The sequence below is a fragment of the Neolamprologus multifasciatus genome, chromosome 9 (genome assembly GCF_963576455.1).
Source record: "Neolamprologus multifasciatus chromosome 9, fNeoMul1.2, whole genome shotgun sequence".
NCBI lineage: Eukaryota > Metazoa > Chordata > Actinopteri > Cichliformes > Cichlidae > Neolamprologus > Neolamprologus multifasciatus.
The window spans coordinates 32,644,026-32,661,525 of record NC_140447.1 but is presented as its reverse complement, the minus strand read 5'-3'; the positions used below and the strand labels follow the sequence as shown (position 1 = coordinate 32,661,525).

Sequence of the window (17,500 nt, the reverse complement as noted above, 5' to 3'; positions counted from 1 at the left end):
GATCCGTCCTGCCTGTGCCAGTGCTCAGCCTGCTGCTGCTGCTGACCTCAGCTTTGGGATGTGGAGGATAATGATGTCATGGTGATGTCATGATGATCTCATGTTAACGTGGACTAAAATCTAAGGGATGTTTTCACCCTGTTGCACTGTGACATGAGGAATTACAGCAGCTCTGAACACGAACCAGAGAAGGTGTGCAGGATGCAGAGAGGTCTGCTCCGCCTGCTTTATACTTCTGCTGCTGTCAGGCTGATCTGTGCTTTCACTTCACACCAAACACCAAAGCTGACTCTTCTCTTTGGGATTCTCGTCTGAATTTCAGGTGAAACCCTTCGGCCACTAGAGGGCGTCAGAGTCCTGGACCTGACCAGGTGAGTGTGAGCGCAACACTCTGAGTTGTTGGCAGTGTGGAGGGTCAGCGCTAACGTGGATGTTCATGTTTGCAGAGTTCTGGCCGGGCCCTTCGCCTCCATGATCCTCGGAGACCTCGGAGCCCAGGTGATCAAAGTGGAGAGACCAGGTGAGCGTTGGGCCTCATTCCTGCCCCGCTGTGAGCAAAGCATTGTGGGATAGTGTTTGTGTGTTCTGTCAAACAGGTGCAGGTGACGACACCAGAGCCTGGGGTCCTCCGTTTGTGGCGTCAGAGAGCGCCTACTTCCTCAGCGTCAACCGGAACAAGAAGGTTGGTGTGTGAGCGCCGAGTCGGCACAAACGCATCCATTAGGACTCTGACAGGGTTCAGTCTGCAAACTGTGTTCAGCTGTAAACAGAGCAAACATGTCAAACGTCAGCCTCCCTCGACCTGACGCTGATGATTCATCCGTGTTTGGGATAATTTGGGATGAACTGTGATTTCAGAGCATCGCCGTGGACCTGAAACATCCCAGAGGAGCGCAGATCGTCCAGCAGGTACGACACAGTGAGCAGGTTTCTGTTTGTGCGTCAGCCTGTTCCACTCTCTGGTTGTGTGTCAGCTCGCAGGAGTGTGCGACGTGCTGCTGGAAAACTACGTGCCGGGGAAACTCCGTCAGATGGGATTGGGATACGAGCAGCTGAGTGGACTCAACCCTCGGCTCGTCTACTGCTCCATAACAGGTAACAGTTTTTAACAGGCTCACATGTGTTTCAGGCCCCACCCCCGTGTTTCCAGGTGCGTCTGAGGCACCTTTAAAGGGGGGAAGTCGCAGATGGGGTGGCCAGAGTGGAAAAATGGAGCGGATCGGCTCCACCCACTCAAGTCACATGATTCAAGGACTGTGGAACGTCCAGTATTGATGGATTTAGGAGCTGTGGAAACACACCTCCACCTCCTGCAGTTCTCCCTCTGAGCCACTAGATGGGGTCAGACTCCACAGTATGAACAGACTTCCTGCCGGAGCGCTCTGCTTCCTGTCTGCAGGCTGTGGCGTTACAGCACAGGAGAGGTGGAGGTGTGCTCTGCAGAGAAGAGAAGCAAGACGGAGCAGAGGTGGTGAAGGTGGAGGAGTTTAAATACCTGCAGTCAACCAGCCACAGCGAGCAGGCAGGGTGGAGACGAGTGTGACAGAAGGACAGCTCAGAGTCAGAGAGGTGGAGGTGGTCTGAGCACGTGCAGAGGGGGGAGGGTGGAGCTGCTCAGAGGAAGTTCATGGATGTCTGCAAACAGAAATCTGTGTCACTCTTCCACAGGGTGACTCTTCCTCTCCACACGAGCACTAATCAGGTTCACTCCACTCCTCGGGTGGAGTAAAGAGCTGTGACCCTGCAGGGTGGAGCGAGGATTTGGGCAGAGTGCCGTTAAAAGCCATCCGTCAGGAGAGCTGCTGGAAAATGTGTTGAGAATAAACGAGCGACATAAACGATGAAAGAGTTTCATTCTCTCGGCTCCGCCTCCTTTCTTCTGCTTTCTTTCCATTTTCTGTTTGTGTCCTTTGCCCTCGTTCCTCTCACTGCTCCAGCCCCTCCCGTCCTTTATTGAGGAGAAATGAACTACATTACCCAGGAGGCCTCATTAAGCTGCAGCTGGATGCAGTGGGCAGATTTACGGCCCGGTTTCATCCTGAGCTTTCGACGTCCTGGACGTTTGTCCCGCAGAGCAAAGAGCAGCAGCAGGTTTAAGTGCTGGTGTCACTTCCACAGAGTGTGGATCTTCCATGTGGTTCATCAGCTCACTGACATTTAAACAGGCACTTCATAAAGCCTGCATGTTCTTTAATGTCCAGCAGGGGGCGACTCGTAAAGCAAAGCCTGACTGTACAGAAGTTCACTGCTCACCTGATCTGAGGTCAGCAGACACTCCTGATGAGTTCACGGTCCGAGTCGCTGGTTTCAGGTGTGATCGAATGAAAAATGAAGCTCAACCAGAGACGACAAGGACAGATGTTCAGATGTGTACGTGCACGAAGCCACACGCTGACATCGTTCTCCTGCAGATGTTCGCTCAGCCTCGGAGGTCACGGCTGTTTCTCAGGCTGTCTGTGGGCTGCTTATCGTTTTCAAAGCCTTTGTGGGATTTTTCTTTGTTTCCCGATATAAAGCGAGCTTTGAGCTCGGACTGTTTGGGAAATCCGTCTTGTTGTTTAGTCACAGCTGCAGACTCAACATCAGCTGGAATGTGGTTTCCTGTAAGAGGAGACGCCGAGAGGCTGATGGTTTGATTCCCTGCTGTGTTTTCACTCAGGTCAGAGAGAAACCAGACCACTGTCACCGAGGCAGTAATGTGTGTGTGTGTGTGTGTGTGTGTGTGTGTGTGTGTGTGTGTGTGTGTGTGCGCGCTCAGGCTACGGACAGACCGGTCCTCACGCTCAGAGTCCAGGGTACGACTCCATCGCCTCGGCAGCGTCAGGGATGATGCACATCACCGGGCCCGAGGTCAGACTCAGACCGCACATGCTCAGTAACGTCCTGATCCCGCTGAGCATGAACAGGTTTCCATGTCTTTACAAATGAAACACTTGTGATGTTAACGTCAGACTCTGACCTGATGTCTTTGCGACGCGGCTGTAGAAATATCAGCACGCAGGAAGTGCAGAAAGTGAACTTCAAATTAAAATGTTAAACATCTTCTTGGCTCGTCATCGTAGCTGAGAATGTAGCCCTCATTAAGCTTCAGCGTCATGAACGACGTGTCCACGAATCCCTGACGTGGATGTTACTGTCCGGTCTGAGCAGGAAACCCAGTTTGTTCTGGCTTTCAAAATAAAACACATGAAACTTATGGTCATGAACATGAAGAATGTTGAAGCAGTTTAGAGTTTTTCTTTGATTTACTGAATGAAACTTTATGTCCTCACAGTTACGTTTTGACTCGCCCCTCATCTCTGCGTTTTCCTTCCAAGCAGCCAGAACTTCTTGTTTAAGTGGTTCCAGCTTCCTGAAGCTCTTTCAGAGTTCTTCTGTAAACATTGGCTGCTTCATGTCTCACCTTCAGTCCAGTCCTTGTACCCGGGCTTTTCCTCGAGGTTTAAATGTGACCTTTAGGCTCTTTATTCCCACACATCTCCTGTTTCTTCAGCAGAGTGAGTCTGACAGTCCTGTGCTAAAGAAAGAGGCACAGATAGAAACAAACACGCTGACACCAAATGTTCAGCTTCAGGCTTGTTATTGTGCAAACTCAGCGTTCCTTATTTACTGTGTTTGTGCTTTCACACATATAATAATGAGGCTGTGCACAGATTTCCTCAGTATATGAAACGAGGGGTGGCTCAAGACTTTTGCACAGGATTAATCTGGAATGAGTCGTTGTAAATCTCAGCACTGACAGGAAGTACTGACTGACGCGTTTACAGCACGTCAGCTTTCTGGCCCTCAGTCCCTGTCATCTCCCATAATCCTCTGTTCCTGCTGGCAGGGCGGCGACCCGGTGCGTCCGGGAGTCGCCATGACGGACTTGGCGACGGGGCTGTACGCGCACGGAGCTGTCATGGCCGCCCTGCTGCAACGGCAGAAGACGGGCAGAGGAGTTCACATCGACTGCAACCTGCTGTCATCACAGGTAAAACCACCTGACGATGAGCCAATCAGCTCTCAGTATTCTCCACAGGTGCTGAAACGACTGCAGTGTCAGGGCTGTTAGAGACGCCAGCAGACCAGCGGACGCTCCAGGTGCTGGCAGGTCATTAATAAGAGTGAGTGATGTACAGGTGGGGGCGCTGTGACGCTCACCTGGCAGCTGAAACCCGCTCAGGTGACACACGAGCTCAGTCAGGTACAGCGCTGTGTTCAGGGTCAGCTGGTAAATGGAAGCGCTGAGGCTGGTTGATCGATGGAGTGTTTGTGACGGTGCAGATAAGCAGCTGTGTGTGGAGCAGGAAGGTGGAGGCATTTAAACAAGCCTGTGATTCATCCTGATCAGTTTAAACAGACGCGTCAGTGTTTCTGCGACTGTTTAAATAAAGCGAGCGACTCTTAATCCTGCAACCGCCCGGACTCCGAGACGGATGGGATCTGTGTGAGCCTCCCGGGGTGCGTTTGATTTGCAGCGTCAGGACGCGCTGCTTGTCTGACAGTGTTGCTTTTAAAGGCATGTTTTATGTTTTCTGCATTCTCATTTTTCACCTCTCTGGCTGGGAAAGACGCCGCGACCGAGTTCAGCTCGTTTCAGGACTTTATGATCCTCCAGAGAGAGTCTCAGTCTGAGTTTAGAAACAAACTGCTGCTTCGGCCTGAGAACGCTGGGCAGCTCAGCGGGGTCGTCGATGATGGGATGACATATGGACAAAAGTTAAAGTGTCTCGCTGAGTTTTGGTCCAGCACGCGGGACCGGAGCAGCGTCCGTGCTCCTCAGCACCGACCGGCCAAGAAGATTCATAAACACCACCCACAAACACCAACCAGCCTCCTGAACTCTGACCTTTAACTTTAACCCATGAACAGAAATGTTACCTGAAGTCTGGATTCATGATGAAGGATGATGATGATGACTCCATACACCAATCTGTAGCACGCCTCCTGTGATTGGTTAACAAGGCGGTGAGGTTCTGATCCTTGCGGTCGAGTCTCGGGGCTGCTACAAATAAAATACCCACAATCCCCCTCTTAAATCCCACTGCATTCCTGTCTGAAGTGCTGCGACCACAGGCACGCCGGCCGCAGCGCGAACAATGAGCGCGCACAGCGCTCTGATCCGAGTCCGTGTGGAGCGTTTGAGCGTCGGGGGATGGAATCGCTACGAGCTGCCGGCAGCCTCCACAGAGCTCCAGGCGCAGGAGAGTCAAACAGTCTGAAGCTCAGCTTGAAGCAGCCGTGTGTCAGAGGACGTCAGTGTCAGGCAGAAGAATAGTTTGATAAGAAGATAAAAACCTGTCAGCACCCTGAACCCGGGGGGGGGGAACAGAAACCGTCCATGAGCGTCTCTTTGAGTCAGGTGACTGGTGAAATAAAGGTGACAGGGTCCACAGAGTGTGGAGCGTCACAGTGTGACGGGGTCCACAGAGTGTGGAGCGCCACAGTGTGACGGGGTCCACAGAGTGTGGAGCGCCACAGTGTGACGGGGTCCACAGAGTGTGGAGCGTCACAGTGTGACAGGGCCCACAGAGTGTGGAGCGCCACAGTGTGACGGGGCCGGTGGATCATGAGTTTTTATTTTGATGATTATAAACAGAGAAAATAATTGTCTTATATATTTCTGACCCTGAGTAACTGTGACTGTTAAACTGCAGCTTCATGTTTGTAAGTGTGATCCATGAGCTTCGTCACGCTGCTGATATCTGCAGCAGCTGCAGTGAGCGGTTCGGTGTACACGCCGAGGAGAGATCAGCTGTTAGCGCCGTGTGACCGCGCTCAGGTGTAACTGCGGCCTCTCTCTCTCAGGTTTCCTGTCTCAGCCATATTGCTGCTAACTACCTGAATGCGGGGAAGGAGGCGAGGCGCTGGGGGACGGCCCACGAGAGCATCGTACCTTACCAGGTAACACCTTCAACGGGCCACTATCTAACAATAACTTCATTGATATCACACCTACAACACGGAGAAAAGAAAAGACAGAAAATGTAACATTCAGTCAACATTGTTAGATAATAATAAAATAACAGTGATGTCAGGAAAACAGAAGAAAAGTGATGCACGAATGTTAAATAATGAGCTGATAAAAGGACGGCTTAAAGAAATGTTCTCAGCAAAACAAAGGGTGAAACTTTATAATCAGTCAGTCTAATTAAATAGTTTAAGTGTCGTTGTTATACAGCTGCACTAGAATCAGGTTTAATAGGAAACAGGGATAATTATGGTGTGATTTCCTGCTGATTCAGCAGAAACATGTTTCTCCGTCTTACAGGGTAAGCATGTTGTTCTCAGGGCCGTGTTATGGTTTAACCTTTAACCTTTAGGAAAGGAGACAGACTCTACTGTAGGAACATTAAAGAGCAGCACTTACATGTAGCTGCAGTCACAAACCAGAGTTTACCACAGTCCGCTCTTCTGTCAGTGCGATGTTACGGTTTAACAGCGTTCAGCCTCTAAAACGCGCCTCAGCCGGCCGGCGAGCCGTGAGCCAGCTGACTGTGTGGCTCTTCTTCTCTGGTGTCTCTTTGAGCGTCTCGGCTGTAATTCTGGTGTGTTTGACAGTTTCCCTCCAGGCTTGAGGAGACTCTGCGAGCTTGTTTGTTATTAACAGACTTTATTGCATCTGCGGGAGGAACACACGTCTCTGACGCCAGAAACTCTGAATTACACTTTCAGGGTCTCAGCGCGGCAGCAGCTCTGACCTCCCTCTCTCTGGCCACACCCTCCAGCTTTGTTGGTGCAGATTTACGGATCTGAGAGTTTTCTCACATCCAAATATACGAGTCTCAGGCGTGAGCGTTGTCAGAGGAAGAGCTGTTTGAGATCTGAGGAAGTCCTGAGAGTTGACGTCAAGAGAAGGACGGAGCAGGACGAGCTTTGAGCCAAAAATCAGATGGACAATTATCAAACAATTAGAAGTGATTAGTGTCATCTTAAACGTTTTGTGTCACACTGCCGCCTGGGTGGAAGTGATTTCCAGTTCTCCTTAAACCAACCACACAGACGGCTCTGCTCATGTCACACTTTTTGTCTTAAACCACTTTAAAGGACACAAACGTCTCTTCGAGGCCATTGCGTTGGTTCTAGATATCAGCAGAGTGTGTCCATCCTCCAGGCTGTCACTGTGACAGTTTCTTTTCCTGATCACATTTGAAGGTTCATAAACGCATGAGAGAGTTAGAGCTGCTTCTCTTCTCCCTCGGCTTCTCTGTGGTGTCGTTAAATGTGAATTATCTGTTTCTGCAAGGTTCAAAGCGCTCGGGGTTTTGGCTGGATGCAAATCAGCAGATGCAGACTGAACACAAACCAAACCAGGCAGGAAACCCTGATTAAAATATAAAAGTAAATAAAGACAAGCAGCAGCTGGAACCGCTCCTGCTTCATGGAGCTTCATATCGAACTGAAAACTGCTGCAAAGTTGTTTCAGAGACTTTTAAAAATCATCTTTGAGCTGACAAGAATACTTAATGATGAGGTGGGCGTGGCCATCCCGGACGAGCTCCCAAACTATGTTCTACATACTCCAACAGCATCAGCTCAGTCAGAGCATCTCCGATAATTAACCTGCTCGTAACCTTTAAGACCGGTCAGAGCAGCACGCTCCGTTTTGTGTAACTATTTTTAAATCCCGGTAGCTCTGCAACCACGTGAGCTAGCGCAATAATTTTTTTTGCATATGAAACCGGAGGAGTTGTACTTGCATCTTATGCCATCAGCTTGTCCTCGGTCACAGTTTCCTTCCACATATAGTTTTACAAAAACTGCATAAAAAGCACTTGCAGCAACAAAAACATAATATTCCAGAAACACGCTTTGCCGATCCGATCAGCTGTTCGTAACAATTCCTGCGTTGGAAATGACGTCAGCGCGAACTATCACGTGTCCACCATGACCTGCCCGAAACCGGAAGTGACGTCATTTTCATGGAAAATGTAGTTTTTTACCATCAAGGCCTCATGAGCCTATACTGGTGTTTTTAAAAGTCGTGCTTGACTTTTAGCTTTCCTGAATAGTTTCTGGGATGCTTAGGACTCATATTGCACTGCTGGAAATAGTTTATTTTGATGCATACACTGTTTTTTTGCAAATTTGCATTATAATATTTATTTTCGTTTTTCCTACAGTATATAAAAATTGGTGTATTTCAAAAATAAAACTATGAAGACACTCAAAATAAATTTCCTGTTACTGGAAACTATTTTGTGCAACTTTTTTGTATTTACAGTTTTGAGGAATAAAACGGGAAATATATGCAAATAAAAAAGAAAAATGATTTTCAATTTTTTTGTAGTTTATTGCACTGTTTTGCAATTTATGTAGTTTCTATGCACTTAATGCAGACATATTATTAAAATCTGGGCTATAATGGTTGTATTGATGTATAGCAACTATGAAATGCTCCCAAAAATGGCTCCACAGCATGTAAAACATAAAGATAAGCTCCGGTAGACTTGGCTCTGTGGTAGGTCTTAAAGTAACGATGCATTGACTTGGATCAGGCTCGTGTCTCTTTAACGTGTTGGAGTTCTTTGTATTGTTTTTGTTGTTTGACTATTTTTAAAAGTGTTTCTAAAAGTGCTCTTAGTCAGAACGGGGAATTTTTAACACAGCTTTTCCAAACATACCAGTTTTATTTTGTTTGCTTACATTATTTGACTTTTCTTCCGTCTGCAGATAACTTTGTCTTTGTGAGCATTAAATTCTTCTGAAATGGTAAATGGCCTGCATTTGATTAGCGCTTTACTCAGTCCCTAAGGACCCCAAAGCGCTTTACACTACATTCAGTCTTTCACACATTCACACACTGGTGATGGCAGCTACATTGTAGCCACAGCCACCCTGGGGCGCACTGACAGAGGCGAGGCTGCTGGACACTGGCGCCACCGGGCCCTCTGACCACCACCAGTAGGCAAACATGGGGTTAGTATCTGCATGCAGCCAGGAGGTAGCCCGGGATCGAACCGCCGACCTTCTGTTAGTGGCTGACCAGTAGCTACAGCTCAGCTACTGAGCTGAGGTTTGTAAAACTGGAAGATAACCCTCAGATTTAACATTCAGGTGTAACTGAACCTGACCCTACGCTTGGACCCTGCTCGATCCAGCCACCTGAATCTTTAAAAGTCCTTTCCTCTGATGTTTTCTTCGTTTCGGGTTCCTGGAACTCATTTCAATAAAATGAACCATTAACTGTTATTACTCTCAGATAAGTAGAAATAAATAAAGAACTTCTTCACATTCACTCGTGTTTTCTATCCGCCTTCAGTCTGCTTCACATTACTGACTCTCAGCCTGAGGGAGATGTTGCTGCTATTATGGAGGGTCATGACTCACACGTGGACGTGCACACACACACACACACACACACACACACACACACACACACACACAGTGCGTGATGTTTTCTCCTTCCACTGGCGGCTCGATTCTTGTGGTCACCATCTCTAACCAGCCGCAGCTTTATCGTCCGACACTGTTTTAATCCTCGTGTGAACCGGCTTACCCACAATGCAGCGTTCCCTCACCCTCCTCCCACCCCCAAAGCCGCCAGAGATGAAAGCGGAGCCGACGGGTTCTCCGGAGATCACGACAGTCGGAACAACAGAATTACTGGTGTTGTGGTTGCGGCTTTGCGAGGAAGATGTTAGAGCTGAAGAAGCCATCCGTTCCCCTGTCGACGCTTTTTAAGTTCACATCTGATTTCTGAGATGGTTCAATTTCAAAAAAACAGAGACATCCGCCGTGCCAGAGAGGAGACTTCAGAGGATCGGAGGTTGAACTCGGACGATAATGTCTGCAGACGAGTCGTCGGAGAAGCAGAACGTCCAGAACTACAGCTGCACTCAGAGCTACAGCGTGTCCACACTGTGGAATCTAATTCTGAATTTATATTTACATTTGTGTTAAAACAAAACTTCAAACAATGAAAACAAGACCGCACATGAGAGAAACTTCTTTTTTCTCCCCAAAGATTTATTTATTGCTTTTCCAAAAGTATTTTAATGTTGGGGTGACATAAGTTCTCATTAGCCTTTTATACTGGATTAGTTTAAATTGGGTGTTTATAGATTGTGTTTTTTGCTTTTTGCCATTCCTCTGTAGTTATTCTATACTCTAAGTCTTGACACCATGCGAGTCTTTCTTTTTCTGAGCATGTTTGAGAGCCGTTTCTGAGGTTGCTGTAAAAACGGGATATTAAGCCCATCTTCAGCTGATGGTTTATTGCCGTGTCCTCTAATGAGTTTAGAGTGGGCAGTGTTAGGGATTTTTGAGTTTTTGAAATGAAGCTTCTGATTTGAAGAAATTTGAAGAAATGTTAGGTTGGAATGCCAAATTTCTGTGTCAAGCCATTAAAGCACATTAGGGTGTCCTTGTCAAATAGGTCTGCAACTTTGCACAGACCTCTGGCGGCCCACAAAAACCCAAATCTTTCCAGCCGGGTTCAAAGGCCTTATTGCCCCAGATAGGTGAGAATTGGGATAGTGCTGGTGTTTCATTTTTAAACTTGAGTGCATTGAACCAGACACGGATGGTATTTTTAACAAAGAGGTTTGGTGTATCTTTCATCAGATCTTTATATTTGTCAGAGTACAGGTAAGTGCTGAGCGGTAAGGAGGTAGTGCTTGTCCTTTCTAAATTTACCCAAGGTAAGGTTGTCGTTGAAAACCAGCAGAGAGCTGGGCAGCCCAGTAGAACCATTTGAGGTTTGGAACACACAGACCTCCCCTGTCATACGGGAGATATAGTAGCGAAAGGCGCAGTCTGGCTCGTCTGTTATTCCAAATGAATTTAATGAATATTGTTTTTGAAGTCATCTGGAGGGCTGGGAGGAATGGAATGGCTTGGAAGAGATATAGAAATTTTGGGAGAACATTCATCTTGAGAATATTTACGTGTCCAATCAGAGAGATTGGCAGCATAGACCATCTATTGATTGAGTCAATAACAGAGTTGATTGTTGGAGAGTAATTTGCATGTACCAAATCATTGATTTTTGGAGCGATTTTTATACCGAGATGGGTAAGACTGTCTCTGGCAACTTGAAACATTGTTTGAATAGGTGGTTTAATTCTTTCAGAATGTTTAAAGAAGAGGATGGCCAACTCGGATTCATTAATTTTATAACCGGAGATGTTGCCAAAGGAGTTAATTGTTTTGAGTAGCTGGGGAACTGAGCTCTTTAATTTGGACAGCATTACAATAATGTCATCTGCGAATAATCCAATTTTGGACTCAATATTATTTGTTCTGATGCCAGAGATATCTTGGTTGCTCCTTATGGCAATAGCCAATGGTTCAATTGCTAGGACGAAAAGAAGAGGCGAAAGGGGGCAGCCTTGGCGTGAACCTCTACCTAGATAGAATGGTCTAGATATGATGTTGTTGGTTCTAACTGAGGCTATAGGTTTATTATATAATATTTTGACCCATAAAGTAACTGCCAAAGCCAAACTGAGACAGTACCTTATAGAGATAGTTATGTTCGACCCTATCGAAAGCTTTTTCTGCATCCAGGGAAAGCAGAGCCATGTCTGGATGTTCTGAATTCGAGTAAATTACATTCAGTACTCTGCGAATACCATGCTGCGCTTGCCGGCCTTTTACAAACCCGTTCTGGTCAGTATCAGCATATCTAAGGCCACCTATATCATATCTGTACACCAACAGCCACTGTAAGTCCAAGCTGAAATTGTTAATCAGGATTGCACATTTTTGATGTGGTAGTGAAGCCCTTCTGGCCATCGGGACGTGGCCAGAAGGGCTGAGGCGCGATATGGCAGCCTCGCTTCTGTCAGTCTGCCCCAGGGCGGCTGTGGCTACAACTGTAGCTGCCTCCACCAGTGTGTGAATGGGTGGATGACTGGGTGTGTAAAGCGCTTTGGGGTCCTTAGGCGGGACTAGTAAAAGCGCTATACAAATACAGGCCATTTACCATTTAGTGTTTCAGAGTGGGCGTGAATTTACCCCTCGATTTGTTGCCGGACTTTCAGTATGAAATCTTCCACCTCCGCTGGTGTGTGGAAGAGGAGCCTTTTGCCGTGGTGGAAAATCCTCATTTTTTCTGGAAAGATCAATCCGAAGTTAATGTGCAGTTCACGGAGCTGCTGTTACCTGCTTGTATTGTTTCCGCTGTTTCTGAACCTCCGTCGACAGGTCAGGGAAAAACATCACGCGATGTCCGTTGTGCGTTATTTTTCCCTTCAGACGTGCCGTTCTCATCACCCTCACCTTGTCTTGATAATTCAAGAACTTCATGATGATCACACGGGGTGGGCCATTTGGGGTATTTCGGCCTTGTAGCCTATGTGCTCGCTCAATGATGGGTGGGGATGGGAGCGCGTCCCGTCCCAAAACGTCAAGCAACCAAGTTTGCAAAAATATTGTGATTTCCCCTTGTTCAGTATTCTCAGATAATCCGACGAGTCTCGGATTGGATCTCCGGCTTCTGTTTTCGAGGTCGTCCACTTGTAGTAGGAGTTCCTGAAGTTTCTTATGAAGGAACCTTACCTCTTTACTTGTAAGGGAAGAGACGTCGTCTTCAACTTAGCTGATACGAGTTTCTGCTGAGGTAAGCCTCTCTGAAAACACTCCAATTGCGTCTTTTATTTCTTGGTTTGATGTTATAACTTCTTGCAGTTGAGCAGTGAAGTGTGTTTTCAGCGACTGAATTACGGCCAGAACACTCGTCTCGGTCTGTTGGGGCTAGCGCTAGTTTCTTCCATCTTCTCGGTTTCAAGTTTGTTGCTAGCATCGTCGTCTGATCCATCCTTTCTGGCAGTTTTAGGTTTAAACCTATGTTTAGTCGGCATCCTAATTGTGTAGGTCAGAACAGAAGCTTGGTTCAGAGAGGAGGCCACTAAAAGGATGGCTTTAACTGCTGTTTAGGTGTACTTGTAGAGGTCGGAGCTCGAAGTCTTGCTGCCCTTCAGGTGGACGCCATAACCGGAAAACCGCCATGAGAAAAACTTCCAATAAATTCTAATTCTAGTTCACATAGACATGTTAAAGCACAATATCTTACAGATAATCAATAAATACCAAAGTCAAAGGCGCTCAGATAAACATCGGGCTGTCCCGGCTGGAGAGACACGATGCACTGGGCTGTGAAATAAACCAAACACACAGTGCTGGTTCAACACGGACCAATCCAAACCTGGGTTATGTCGACTCAGCACGCTGGATGGTGCTAGCAACCCCATCAGTTTCTTTTTGCCGATTAGCCTTGTAGACCACATGCGGTAGCATCTTCCTGTTAGTCAAAGAGGCCACGCCCCCAACAATGCAAACTTCACACAACTTAAACAGGTGAGTTATAAAACAAACAGTTTGTATGTCAGGCTGTAAATGTGTTTATTTCTGCTCCAACGTTTTAAGGGGACTGGCTCACTGCTGGGGCCTCTGGTGGACATCAGGGGAACTGCAGTGTTTGGCACATGTGCAGTAGATGAAAGCAGCGACTGTGGAACATCAGGAAATGTCCTGTGAAACTAAAACTAGCAGCTGGAGGAGCCTAAAAATTAAAAATGTAAATATGTGAAGGTCAGCAGCTTCAGGTCTGCAGCCAGCAGGGGGCGGAAGCTGCCCGCTGCGACCTGTCTGAGGACTGTTTGAGGTTTTGTGGGTGAATGTCCCATCGCAGCCCCGTGTGGACTGCATTACCCACAATTCCCTGGAGGGTGAGATGAAACCGAAGCCGCAGTGTGACTGAGGGGTTAGTGGTCTGAATGGACACACAGCGCAGCGGGACGTGGCCGCCGCCGAGTGTGTGCGCTGTGATGTATGACAGCTGCTCTGCTGCTGCTTTCATGTGGTGAAGAGTTTTTATTACTCTTCAGTGAGCGAGGAAGAGGAGGAGGAGATGAGTGGGGAGATTAGAGGAGGAGGAAGGCCTCCATCGGCTGGCCTTTTGAGGAGGTTTCCTCTGGTGGGCTTCGGGTTATTAACGTTGATCCTTCATGATCTCACCACCTTTTATTTAATCAGAGTAAATTTCATATCTACCTGCTGGGAAGCATCGACTTAATGAAAATGATTTTATTCCCCACAGTCGGCAGCACAAAGTCAGCGTCTGCTGCCTCAGAACTTCCTAAAGTCCTGGGAAGTTGTTCTAGCGGAGTCCTGAAACTTATTTCTTTGATCATGTGTTAGTGTATCGAGTTTCTGCTCTTGTCTCGTGCTCTGTCCCTGCAATCTGCAGCACAACACAAACATGTTACACTGCAGTGAAAAAACCTGACCTGAAGCACATCGATGCAGTTAAAGTCCAGCTCAGTCAGCAAGGCTGTCCCAGCGTCTTTTCACTTTGAACCTGTGAGAAACAAAAGCTGAGCAGACGTGAAGTCGGAGGTGTCCCATCAGCTTTAAGGCGGTGCCCACATCACTCATGCAGTAACCTGTGAAGAGATGGAGGGGAGCGCGTTCAACTTCTGCACAAGAGAAAACACGTTCATATTTATGTTGGAGGAAGTCTAGCTGCAGTAATATTCATGCTTCATTAATGTGTCTCATGAGCATCGTTTTGTATTAAGCTGAGCAGAGGTATGGACATGAACGTAAGAGCCTGTCAGAGGTTAGACGTGTGTGGTTTCAGAGGTTTCTATCAGACTGAAACGTCGCTGTGTTCATGTTGTGTGTTTCTCTTTCAGGGCTTCAAAACCAAAGACGGGCACCTCGTTGTGGGTGCAGGCAATGAAAAGCAGTTTGTCCGAGTCTGCCAGGTGAGTCCGTTTACCTGTACGGACACAGACATGCTACCACGGAAACAGCTGGCTTGAAGAATGTTTCTCCCACTCACTCTGCTGTCTGTGGAAATCTGCAGGTCATGGAGCTGATGGAGCTGACGGAGGAGCCCAAGTACAAAACCAACAAGCTGAGAGTCGAGAACCGCAAACAGCTGCTGCACACACTGTCACAGAGGTACACACACACACACACTGTCACAGAGGTACACACACACACACACTGTCACAGAGGTACACACACACACACACTGTCACAGAGGTACACACAAACACACTGTCACAGAGGTACACACACACACACTGTCACAGAGGTACACACACACTGTCACAGAGGTACACACACACTGCCACAGAGGTACACACACACACACTGTCACAGAGGTACACACACACACACACACACACACACTGTCACAGAGGTACACACACACACTGTCACAGAGGTACACACACACACTGTCACAGAGGTACACACACACACACACTGTCACAGAGGTACACACACACACACACACACACTGTCACAGAGGTACACACACACACACACACACACTGTCACAGAGGTACACACACACACTGTCACAGAGGTACACACACACACACACACACACTGTCACAGAGGTACACACACACACACACTGTCACAGAGGTACACACACACACACACACACACTGTCACAGAGGTACACACACACACACTGTCACAGAGGTACACACACTGTCACAGAGGTACACACACACACACACACTGTCACAGAGGTACACTCACACACACACACACACTGTCACAGAGGTACACACACACTGTCACAGAGGTACACACACACACTGACACACTGTCACAGAGGTACACTCACACACACACACACACACACACTGTCACAGAGGTACACACACACACTGTCACAGAGGTACACACACACACACACACACTGTCACAGAAGTACACACACACACACACACACACACTGTCACAGAGGTACACACACACACACACACACACACTGTCACAGAGGTACACACACACACACACACACACACACTGTCACAGAGGTACACACACACACACACTGTCACAGAGGTACACACACACACACACACTGTCACAGAGGTACACACACACACACACTGTCACAGAGGTACACACACACACACACACTGTCACAGAGGTACACTCACACACACACACACTGTCACAGAGGTACACACACACACACACTGTCACAGAGGTACACACACACTGTCACAGAGGTACACACACACACACTGTCACAGAGGTACACACACACACACACTGTCACAGAGGTACACACACACTGTCACAGAGGTACACACACACACACTGACACACTGTCACAGAGGTACACTCACACACACACACACACACTGTCACAGAGGTACACACACACTGTCACAGAGGTACACACACACTGGGAGGTGTCTGTCAGAGGTCTCTTCCTGTTAAAAGAGAGTTCTTCTTCCACGTGGTTGCCAAGTTGTTAATAATAATAATAATAATGGATTTATATAGCGCTTTTCAAGGCACCCAAAGCGCTTTACAATTCCACTATTCATCCACTCTCACATTCACTCACTGGTGGAGGCAGCTACAGTTGTAGCCACAGCTGCCCTGGGACAGACTGACAGAAGCGAGGCTGCCATATTGCGCCATCGGCCCCTCTGGCCAACACCAGTAGGCGGTAGGTGAAGTGTCTTGCCCAAGGACACAACGACCAGGACAGAGAGCCCGGGGATCGAACCAGCAACCTTCTGGTTACAACTTCACTGTCATCATCATTGGGAGCCCTGAGGTCCTTCATTAGAACAGTGATGAAGACACAGGACAGTTTGACCAATCAGAACATGTTTTAGGTAAACGTTATCCTCTTCATCTCTCCGTCAGGTTCCTGCAGGAGACCACGGCTGATTGGCTGAAGAAGTTCAAGGGCTCAGGTGTTCCAATTGGGCCAATCAACAGCATTCAGGAAGTGTTCTCCGAGCCACAGGTCAGTGACGACACTCATCCTCCGTCTGTGGTTGAATGGAGTAGGCAATATGGCCTAAAATCCATATCACGGTATAATTTGAAGCATGTGCTGTAACGATATATATCGCGATATATTCTTTTCTTCTGTGTAACATATTTAACACACTATAAGGTGCAAAAATCCTTTAATTTTCTCAAACATCCACAGTGCGCCTTATAATCTGGTGTGAATTCTGGTTGTGCTTACTGACCTCGAACTGATTTTATGTGCTACACGGCGCTCAGAAATCTGTCAAAAAATGTTTACGTCTTTGCTAAGCTATGAAGCTGCACCGCTTGATGGATTGTTGGAGCATTACGGCTACTGTAGTCAGGAGCCCCGCGGAGTAATCTGGGTCCTAAACTCTGTCTACTTCAGGTCCCAAAGCCAAACGAACACTGCAGCATCAGTTAGAGTTACAAACTGTCTAAATTCTTTCATCTTTAATAAAATGATCAGCGTTGCTGCTTTACCAGGTGCAACAATTAAGTTTAACATCCAGGCATCCACGAAAACAGGATTTATTACATTTAACGGAGTTAGAAGTTAGCAGGAAGTTAGCAGCTTCCAGCTAAACATGATGTAGCATGTTCTGACTGAGAGATTTCTGAAAAATTCAAACGTACAGCTCTGCTGTCACTTCAACATAAATGAAGACAGAAAACTAAACAGCAGTGACGTTTGTAGGATTACTGAAGTTGGGCTAGCTGGTAGATAATGATGTGCTACGTGGTGGCTAGCTATGCTAACACA

At 47.4% G+C, this 17,500-nt stretch overlaps 1 protein-coding gene across 11 annotated transcripts in view; it reads left to right on the top strand.

The window, feature by feature from the left end:
- Positions 1–17,500, top strand: part of sugct (succinyl-CoA:glutarate-CoA transferase) — a 75,840-nt gene that overhangs the window by 2,005 nt on the left and 56,335 nt on the right. For all 11 annotated transcript variants that reach the window (XR_014875934.1, XR_014875928.1, XR_014875926.1 and 8 more), the window contains exons 2-12: positions 323–371; positions 447–520; positions 597–682; positions 859–909; positions 975–1,095; positions 2,759–2,850; positions 3,830–3,973; positions 5,791–5,886; positions 14,625–14,696; positions 14,798–14,895; positions 16,624–16,726. Coding sequence is in view for 2 of the 11 variants with exons in the window: in XM_085171779.1 (XP_085027905.1) it covers positions 323–371; positions 447–520; positions 597–682; positions 859–909; positions 975–1,095; positions 2,759–2,850; positions 3,830–3,973; positions 5,791–5,886; positions 14,625–14,696; positions 14,798–14,895; positions 16,624–16,726 (986 nt within the window). In the remaining 9 variants the exon portion in view is untranslated. The remainder of the gene's footprint in view (positions 1–322; positions 372–446; positions 521–596; positions 683–858; positions 910–974; positions 1,096–2,758; positions 2,851–3,829; positions 3,974–5,790; positions 5,887–14,624; positions 14,697–14,797; positions 14,896–16,623; positions 16,727–17,500) is intronic.